General features: G+C 38.7%; 1 protein-coding gene across 3 annotated transcripts in view; it reads right to left on the bottom strand.

The window, feature by feature from the left end:
• Nucleotides 1-286: 286 nt before the first annotated feature.
• LOC127170589 (diacylglycerol kinase beta) overlaps nucleotides 287-10,729 on the bottom strand; it is a 138,879-nt gene continuing 128,436 nt past the window's right edge. For all 3 annotated transcript variants that reach the window (XM_051118687.1, XM_051118689.1, XM_051118688.1), the window contains 3 exons: nucleotides 10,083-10,203; nucleotides 9,204-9,264; nucleotides 287-6,110 (listed from right to left, as the gene is read on the bottom strand). In XM_051118687.1, coding sequence (XP_050974644.1) covers nucleotides 6,015-6,110; nucleotides 9,204-9,264; nucleotides 10,083-10,203 — 278 coding nt within the window. In that variant the 3' untranslated portion in view covers nucleotides 287-6,014. The remainder of the gene's footprint in view (nucleotides 6,111-9,203; nucleotides 9,265-10,082; nucleotides 10,204-10,729) is intronic.

The following is a 10,729-nucleotide window of genomic DNA, read 5'->3' as shown; positions in this document are numbered from 1 at the left end:
AGATGGACTGCTACAAACCACACTAACCCTAAGGCAGGAAAAAGACAGTGAGTTAAACACACATGTAGAACATCACATTCAGGGTTGATATGGGCTCTGCTGCATCAGTGGCGCTCAATACTGCTCATCTGTCCCAGCTAAGAATAGAGCTACACTAAGATAAGCCATACTGTCTCTTCATATCCGAGTCCAGGATTCTGGATCACAGTCCTAAAAAATCGTTCCTGATTTGGTCTCAAGATGCCAGGGTTGGGCAAAATTCAGAACTGAAAAATCATCTCATGGGTTAGAATTTCTAGAATTTCCCACACCCTACACAAATTTGAATTCGAATGACAGGAAAAGGAATGTACTAAATTGACCCTTCGCAAAGACCGCCCTTCCCTTCGTTACTGTTGCTACGTCCGACAAACCATGGTGCTATTAGGCCACACATCATGTTCTCCCACAGTGAAAAATACATTGTGGAGCAAAGATAAAACTGACGACAGAGCAAGTCACTTAAGGCATAAAACAAAGTCTCAGCTTTTGTCATTTTTTAAGAAATTCAAACAATAAATACTGTTTTGTGGCATGACAGATCGCTGTAGCACCTCAGTTCAGCCGGCACGTGAACTGATCATCTCTTCCTTTTTACTAGTTATAGCACAAAATAAACATAAATGAACATCAAAAGTTATCTTGTTTCAACCACGGAAAGATGTGAATATGCTCTTTTTTTAAAGTTCATGTCCACGGCCCACGGACCGCTGGCTGAACATCTGACTTATATGGCACACAAAATTGAAAACACTTTGTTATCGGACTGGTTGAATAATACAGAATTTCCAAGAGATGCATGTGTCCCAGTGTTGCCATATCTGCGGTTTTCCCACGGAATTGGGCTACTTTTACACTGTTGCCGCGGGTAGTTTTTGATGTCCGCGGGTTGAAGCGACCCCAATAATGTCATATTTAGCCCCTGAAATGTGAATTCACTAGGGGAACCCGATAAAAAAATGGTATTTTATTCCCCGGGACACAATTTTTAACGGAAACCTCACTCGAAATGCCACTGGGCTAGTTTTGAGTAGCAGTCGGGCAGGTTTTGGTGTGAAAACCTGGCAACATTAGTGTATCCTGTTCTTTAAAATTCCGCCTGGAAACAAAGATGTCGTGACGCATCATGTTTACAACTGTGACAAAGAGCGCTTATCAGGATCAACCAAACACTGGATTTTTTAAGTATGTGAAATATGTAAAGTTCCCAGCATAGACTCCTTAAAATACGTCCAAGACCAGGTTTCACAGACAGAGCTTAGACTAAGCCACGATTAGGCCATAGTTCACTTAGGACATTTAAGTAATTTATATAAACAAGCCTTAGAAAAAACAGTACTGGTGTGCATCTTGAGACAAAACAAAGGCACTGGTATATTTTAAGATCATTCAGTGCAGAACAGCTCAGACTTACATTTTAGTCTGGAACTAGGCTTAAGCCTTGTCTATGAAACCGGGGGAAAGAATTTTACACACTGGTCTGTTATTGTGGGGACATTTCGTGCACCTAAACATGACGTGGCACAAAACGAAACGTGATTGGTTGTTTCACCTGTCAGTCAGATGGCCTCTTGGATGGTCCTTGGCCATTGAAGTAGCCAAGGTTCCCAGACCTTTCGACGTCAGTCTAACTGACATTAATCTACTCTCCTGTCTGGTTTGTTTGTTGGACAAAAATGAGAGATTTGGCATTATGATTGGTCAGATCACTTGTCAATCAAACTCCCTGCGAAGGGTCAATTGTAATAAAAAAAAAATCAACAGGCAGTGCATTCTGGGAAGAAGTGTTCTTTCTTTCTTCCATCCATCCATCCATTCATTGTACTCTCTGCCCATGAGGCCAACAAACACTCAAACTTCAAGACTTCTCTGCAAAACTCTCTAGTTATACATTACAATTATTTGAACGTCTTTGAATTAAACCTAATTTTTATTCAAAACTTCCATTCCGATTTAGAATTTGAATTTGAAGGGCATTCTCAACTCAATTGTGAATAGAGCACAACCCTGCAAGAGGCAGCACGGTTTTGACAGATAAAACTGTATTGTTATGAGAAATGAGACAGTGATGGGCAGATTGAGCAATCACAGTTTTAGGACAGGTACAAATAATAGAGAAAAGCCGTCCAGTCCACAAAAGACATATGTGGTGCCAGAGACATCATGGAGCTCATTTGTGATGTGCAGGACATCCTCTATCACCACTGTCTTCTCTGAGGGCGAGTATGACGACAATAACAAAAATGAGTTATTGCAACATGGCAAAACAGATGTTGACCTCTCGCTTTTTGTTCTTTCATTTGGTTGATTTTTTCAGTGACTTGTATTGCAAAAGTCTTTGCTCCAGGCAAAACGCTATTTTGTATTGGTAAGTTAAGGCTATCAGTTATTCACAGAAATGACATAGAAGGGGACATGGGGACATTTCCCAAACGTGACATTCCTCAGTTGGCCATCGACCGGCATACGTTGGCGCCAAACCTCAGTTTACAAAATACAAAAACAGAACAAAGAACATCCACAGAGATACTTGTACAATGAACATGCTAATAACAGACTGAGGAAAAGTACAGTGGATAGATACGGGGTCCAAAAATATAATCATGTGAAACTAATAAAGTAGCAACAATCAGCGTGGTCTCTCTTCAAGCAGACGTCTTTGTCTTCTTTGATTCAGCAGGCATGCGGTGGTTAAACTTTAGAGAAAATATAAACAATATCTATATATACATGACTGTTTCAAATCATTCTAAACTGTAAAATGAAAAGTAGTTGTAAACATGCACTTGTAACCAAACCGCCATTCTTTAAACACCAGACTGTCACGCAGGATAAACCATCTGTCCAATGACCACAGAAACAATGGGGCTCTTTTAGCCAAATCCACCATGATAAACCGACCCGCTGGCTGGAGGTGAACGTCTGTGGTCATATGGAGAGATTAGCATTTTTTTGAACACTGGCGTAGCTTCTGCGGTTCAGTGTTCTTTAAAGGGAACTTTAACCTGCTAACCCTGGTAAGAGCTTGGTTTCGAAAGTCGACACCTGAACCAGTTCTGTATTGGTGAAATATATATATACAGTTCCAACACAGACCTTTGCGCCCTACGACGCACTGCGAAAGCATCTGATGATCACTGCATGTTGATCTATATCAGGCGGCACATCGGCCTGATGGCTACAGTCAGTCATGTGACCCCTTAGGTATCACGGCTAATCTCTGATACTATATTAAGTTATACCTTTAAACACTTTCGTATATATGCACACAAGGCTCTTGGATTATACAAATACTGATACATGGGCATCTTTAAGTTAAATACTCTTTAAGGGCCTTCTCAGAAGGGCTAAAAAATTAAAAAGCTCACGTTTTGGATCTCGAAGTCACTGTTGTTGACGGTAACCGTAAGTAACTTCCGTTTTCTGCATTCATCTGGGCCGCTTTCACACCCGCTTAACGGCTGACCTGAAATTGCGAGCTGATGTTTTCATGCTGCAATTAGGAATAGTGTTTCACTCCCTGAAATAGGAAGTTAAATTTAGGCTCCGTTCATGCAGCAGTAAATCAAACCCCACTGCAGTAGCTTGTTGTGACAGACGAGGACCAGAGGATTCAGTGTTAATACCAGCGCTGGATCGATTTCAGCCCGCCTCTGAATGGAGATGCTGTAAGCTACAGTAAAGAGAGAGGCTTTCTGTTTTCTCAGAAATATGTAGCAGATTTTTCCTTAATTTGCTTCTGGAACAAAATATAACACTATTTGATTTGTTAACATTATTTAATGCATCACAAGCTAACAATTAAGAATATTTTTACAGGATTTATCAATGTTAATGTCTACAGATATTCATGAATTTTTCAGGTTGTATTAATGAGCATTATTTAACATTATATGAATACATGCAAATTAACAATGAACAGTAGTATAAATTTATGGGGTGGAATTGAACTCAGACCAAGCAATTGAGTTTATAAGTTAAGGTTAAGATACATTATTAAATATACTTTCAATGTTAGCTGTTGACATCAAATGCATTAACTAATGTTAACAAATTAATCTTTGTCCTAAAGTGTTACCATTATGTATGGAAGCCCATTTTCGCCACTGAACGAAAAAAAAAAATTGTGACTTTTTATCTCATAATTGGACTTTTTCTTTAAAAAAAAAAAATTCTTAAAATTGCTTGATACAAATTCGCAATTCTGACTTTTTTCTCTGAATTGTGATTTAAACTCGCAATTGCAAGTTACAAAGTCAGAATTGTGAGATATAAACTCACAATTTTATTTTTTTTTTACTTATAATTGTTTATATCTCACAATTCTGACATTTTTTTTTCTCAGAATTGTGAGTTTATAACTCTCAATTGCGAGTTTATATCTCACAATTTTGAGAAAAAGTCAGAATTGCAAGTTTATGTTGTGCAATTCTGAAGAAAGTCAGAACTGTGAGCTGTAAACTCGCAATTGCAAGAAAATCTGAGAAATAGTCTCAATTCTGAGAAATAAAGTCAGAATTGCAAGATATAAACTCACAATTGCAAAATACAATGAGCTACAAACTCGCAATTGCGAGATAAAAAGTCTGAGATATAAAGTTGCAATATAATAAAGTCTCAATTTCTAAGAAATCAATCAAAATTGCGATACATAAACTTACAATCCTGACTTTTTTCTCGGAATTGTTTATATCTCACGATTCTGACTTTATAACTCTCAGTTGTGAGTTTATATCTCACTTTTCTGAAAAAGAAAGTCAGAATTGTAGGATGTGAACTCGCAATTGCAAAAAAAGTCAGAATTGTGAGATAAAAACTTGCAATTACCTTTTATTTATTTAATGGCGGAAATGGGCTTCTCCTGAAATCTACTCCCAAATTTTACAGCACGCTATTTTAATTCGGCTTAAAAAATATGATAAAATTAGCAAATTATTGCACAAATTGCCACATTGCTATGATATAAATCCTAATTAGTAAAACTAATTTTTTACAAATTTTTTGTACATTGATTCTCTCTTCTAAGGGTTTTCTAAACCTAAACTGCATTTTTAAAGGACCTTAGGTCCATTCTCTACACGGAATGCTGGCACTGTTGTTTTAGAGGGCAGTGTGGGATTAAATAAACATTCAGCTAACTGTAACAAAACTCGGACTGGTCAGTCTTGCGGCCTAGGGGTGAACACCGAAACTGCCCGGAGCAAACACCAGAAGCTGAAACGTTTCATCTCTTTCAGGCCAGTCTAACCTATCCCTATCAGCAGACCCCATAAACATCTTCATAATGGATGAGTACGCCGTTTCATCTCTTTAGTGGTGGCATGTTACAGGGCCTTGGAGAGGCACTGGAATGAGTGCTTTGCATGCACTGATGTATAATTCAGTAAGCTCCTTCAGGACGACAGTTTGTTCCATAGTCCTGCTAAGTTAAACCAGGGCCCTGTGACGTCCATATGTGCACCACCAACTCTCACGTGAAGAACATTATCGTGCCAGGGTGTGACACTTCTTCTCCTTTTACTGGGCGAGTCTTTTGCTCTTCTGGTCCTCCCTTTCTCTCTTTGAAATTGGCAGTATGTTGTGATGAGCTGTCTCAAGAGGAGGAAGAGGGCACACAGTGTGATCCCAAGGCAGTGGCCTACTGGTAGGGGGGAGGGGGATTTGAATGAAACTGAGTCATAGCTTACAGGTCACAAGCCTGTGATAAGATGTTCTGGATGATAAGACACAGGAAGTGGTCATGACACTCATGAACTGGTTTAGCCTGTGCATATCAGGCTGTGTTGGGAGATGAAGTCCATTAGAGGCCCATTACAGTGTTGGATTTGTATTGATTTGTCTCACAAAAGTGTTTGAAAGGTCTCTTCTCTTTGGGTGCCACCTGCCAAAGACGAAGAATTATCTGAGGAAGGTGGAGACGCTCGAGTGTGTTTGTATGACTGTTGAAGAGTGGTTGATTTTCTGGAGTCCCGCGTCTAGTCCCGACTTCTGTTGCGCTTCTTGAAGAAGAAGAATGTTTTCTGTGGCGGTCCCAGCAGCATGGGCACCTGGTTCTTATGCGTGATCCGTATCTGCGGGAAGGAAGGCAAGATTACTCTAGCTGAACAGTTGGTTACTTCCTTCTGCTTGTTAATTACTCACTGTTTTAAGCAGTTGTCTCGCTCACATTCGGCAAATGAGCTGACAGAAGTCACACATGTCCAGATTAACAGGCACAAATTTGAGAACGTGAGAGCTGACCTTGAAACTGAAATAACATCCCATATTCCCCTCTGCACAGTCGGGCAAATTAGAGAGGACTAAAAGCACAGCGGCACACTTATTATAGCGCTTGCGCTGATAGAGATGTATATATAGCGGAGGACATTGTGTTGGCGCTATGTGCAGATGGAAAGCTGCATGTTTATTCCCCTCTCTTAATGACATAATCAGTCAATGGCAGGGTGTGACATGACAGTGTTTTAATTAACAGTCTGCTCGCTGGGATGGGTGAATGTACAAAGCTGCAACAGACCGGAGGAGGCAATTTTCTGAGATGGAGAAAAGGTCCCGCTCTGAATTGAAACCTATCATTGAGCATTGGGTGTATCTGACTTCATATTACATCACGTACTCTTGTGAGCAGACAGAGACTGTGGTCTCTTTCTAGAAAAAGTTGTTTTATTTAGAATCTTTTGCCACTTGGATGTAGTAATGCAGTTATTCCACTGCAACTTCACAGAACCAACAAGTACTTGCATATAAAAATATTACATCTTGAATGCAGTGTAATTCATTTTGGATAAAAAAGCAGATTTGAACACTTATCGCCCATCATAACTCAATGTTTCGAAAAATGTGCACAAACCACTAGGCCTAGACTCCAACAAATTTTTATATTTAAACTTTTCATTTTGGACCAGAGTCCTTTTGACATCATATTTGGGGTTGTTTAGCTAAAAAAAATAACTGGAAAGCTGATATTAACGATGTATTGTGTTCAGGGCTAGCCCAATGTCCTGGGGCTATTGTGTTTTCCAGTCGGGCTACCAAAATGTATTATTTTAAATACAGATCTCCCGTGGGTCCTTAAAAACTCTTCTATTTAGTTGTATCAAATTTAAGGTCATAAAAAGTTTTAAATTCGTTAAATGGTATAAGAAATGTCTTAATAATAATTTCAAGAGGTCTTACAGTTGGGGACGGAAAGACAAGAATCGCAATACGGCTGGTTTAAACTTAAAAAGGCAATGATGTAATTGAATAAATATGAGCGCTGCACGTTTCAAAGTCAAAACGCGGCGTGGATGTCTATATGTCAATGTATCTGAAGGGAACCAACTGTCCTCAGAAGTGTGTCGTTGGTATTTTTATTTCATCTTACCTACAATGCCTGATAAAGCAGCGTTTATGAGTGTGGTGCTGCTTGTACAGTCGTTATAGCACCTCATGCCAGAGAATGAATTTGCATTTACAATAAGCCTTTCTTGCTGTGTATGGTCAGATTTATGGAAGCCTGTTTCCGCCACTGAATAATAAAAAAAAAAGGTTATTGCGATTTGTTATCTCACAATTATGACGTTTTTTCTCAGAATTGTGTAATACAAACTCGCAATTCTGAAAAATAAAGACGCAATTGCATGATATAAACTTGCAATTGCGAGTTATAAAGCCAGAATTTCGAGATACAAAGTCACAATTCTGAGAAATAAAGTCAGAATTATGTCATATAAACTCACAATTCTGTAAACATATCAGACTTTTTTTTTCTTCTCAGAACTGGACTTTATAACTCGCAACTGCGAGTTTGTATCTTATAATTCTGAGAAAAAAAGTCAGAATTACAAGATACAAACTCGCAAATGCGAGAAAACATTTATTTATATCCCGCAATTCTGACTTTATAATTGTTGTACGTTTATATCTCACAGATTTGAGGAAAAAAAGTCAGAATTGTGAGATGTAAACTCGAAATTGCAAGAAAAAAGTCAGAATTGTGAAATAAAAAGTCGCAATTACCTTTTTTATTTTTTATTCAGTGACGGAAATGGGCTTCCATGCAGATCAATGCAAATATCGACCCATGTTCAAACACATAGAGTTGTAAATGTGAAATAAGTTAATGTGCCTTTTAAAAATCAAGACAATTAGGACAGTAATATTTATAAGTTTTAAATTAATATAATTTTTGATTTATCCCTTTGCATAAAAATGGTCTAAAGGCTAAAATGCTGTTGTATTAGATTTTTGTTTTTGTGAAAACACGTTTTTGAACTGTAAATGTCATTTTATGGCTTAATACTGTATGTTACCATAGACATTGTCCAGCCACACTGTATTCATTTTACTTGTGCAGCTCTTAAAATGGGTCATAAATTGCTTTAAATTTATTTTAAAATCTGAAGAGTACCTGCCCAAAGGGCTACCAGGGATTCTGAAATTTTGCAAGCCCTGGTGTTAATTAATGACCCAATTATATCATGGGTCGGGCTCAAATGTACAACGAGACCTTTGGCGTGGAATCAAACTCAATTTTGGACAAAGCAACTAAGTTGAAGGTATTGGGATAGTTCGCCCAAAAATGAAAATTCTGTCATTAATTACTCACCCACTCAGAACACAAATTAAAGATATTTTTGATGAAATCCGAGAGCATTCTGACCCTGCATAGACAGCAATGTAACTACCGCGTTCAAGGTCCAGAAAGGTAGTAAGGACATCATTAAAACAGTCCATATGACAACAGTGGTTCAACTTTAATTTTTTGAAGCTACGAGAATACTTTTTGTGTGCAAAGAAAATAACAAAAAAAAAAAAAAAAAAAAAAAAAACTTTATTCAACAATTTCTTCCATGTCAGTCTTGGTTTGAATGTTTCAACTGTGTTGTTGTCTATGCAGGGTCAGAAAGCACTTGGATTTCATCAAAAATATCTTTTATTTATAAATTTGTGTTTTGAAGATAAACAAAAGTCTTATGGGTTTGGAACAACATGAGGGTGAGTAATTAATGACAGGATTTTCATTTTTGGGTGAGCTATCCATATAAAGTGCAGTCTCATTTCTGAAATGTCCAGTCTTGTTTAATCAGTGTTGGACACATTGGCTAGTACGGGTCATGAAAGGCTCTGTGTTTCAGATATTTCCATAAAAAATTGTAAACGAAAGCAAAATCAAATGAGCTGACCGTGCATGGAGGCTGCATCCACGGTTCTCCGTCAATCTGCATGGGCAGCAGCCGGGACGTCCTGTGTACAGAAAGACAAGGACAGAGAGAATAAAAAAACAGAACTGTTACGGGTCAGGTCACTGACCAGGCAGATCGCGGGCACGAGGCTCCTATACAACACTTTTCCTAGACGGCTCTGAACACTGTGCTCTTTGTTCCCACAGCCTCGTTCCCAGCCGGGCCCCTTACTCTCTAAACTAACACACTCACACAGTTCAGCACCTCCATTGCCACATACACACAGTTACAAAAAGTTAGTTTAGTCTTTTCAGCAGGGCCACTACGAGTTAAAGCAACACAGTATGGGAGAATGACAATGATGAATGCGCTATTAAAGCCTATTACGGAAAGTATTAGGTCGTAGGCAGAACGGCTCTGTGTACAGGTGAGGAAACGCCAGCGAAAATTACGAATAACCACCTTGCTTCGATTCAGAACTAACTGTTAAGGTCATTATGAGTGTTTAATGGAGCGAAGCAGGCCGGGGCAACACAAACTTGTGAACTAGCACCTCAGGAGTGATGAGTCTCCACCGCTTCATTAGCATACGTCAGGACTGAACAGTGTGTGTGTGTGTGTTTAGACATGCAACAAACATCATTATTCATCAGTACGAGCGTTTCCAGAATGTTAGAGCTGTTGGCGAAGCGAGTGACAGCAGGTCAAAGGTCTGATTTCCTAGCTGCATTGGCCAAGAGAGGACGTCCTGCTGAGGGGGAAGGGGGGAAGAGAGATGTTTCACAGCCATGGACACCAGTCATCAGAGTGTTTGTCTATGAGCTGGACAAATACTGAACTTTTAGTCAATGTGTATGTGGAAAGGCATGAACTACTGACCTGATAGTGACACTGGAACACTGTGCAAGGCGCCGCCCAGCGCTCTTGAGACCTGTGTAGATCTGACCCATCTCGATGGCTCCCTCCAAACCCACCACTTCCAAAAGCTGATCACTCAAATCTGTTTTGGCAGAGAAGAAACACAGATTCAAGGTTATGTTTCACTGAAGTATTTAACTTTTTCTCAGTCGCTTTTTTTCCTAAAAGGAGAAAAAAAGGGAGAAAAGATTATTAGTTTTTAAACCGTTTTAAATTATTAGTTAAACTGGATGGGATGGCTCAGGTAATTTGGTCTTGTAAGAACCTAATGACTGATTCATAATAAGATCTTTTGATCGCATATTTTGTGAGCACAGTTTTTGATGTCATAAAATGTAAAGTTTACCAAAAAAATTAAATTCTGTCATCATTTACTCACCCTTATGGCATTTCAAAACTTCTAATCTTATGGGTTTTACCTTTCACATATAGAAATCGGGATTTATACATCATCTGAATGAATAAGCTTTCCATTGATTTGTTTGTTAGGATAGGACAATATTTGGCCGAGATATAACTATTTGAAAATCTGGAATCTGAGGGTGGAATCTGTTCATCATAAAATGTGATTGTATCTTTTTTGAAAACTTCCTATAGATTATGTCTTT

This window comes from Labeo rohita, chromosome 9 (genome assembly GCF_022985175.1).
Source record: "Labeo rohita strain BAU-BD-2019 chromosome 9, IGBB_LRoh.1.0, whole genome shotgun sequence".
Lineage (NCBI taxonomy): Eukaryota > Metazoa > Chordata > Actinopteri > Cypriniformes > Cyprinidae > Labeo > Labeo rohita.
Note: the sequence above shows the minus strand (reverse complement) of the source record. Positions and strands in the feature narration are given on the sequence as shown.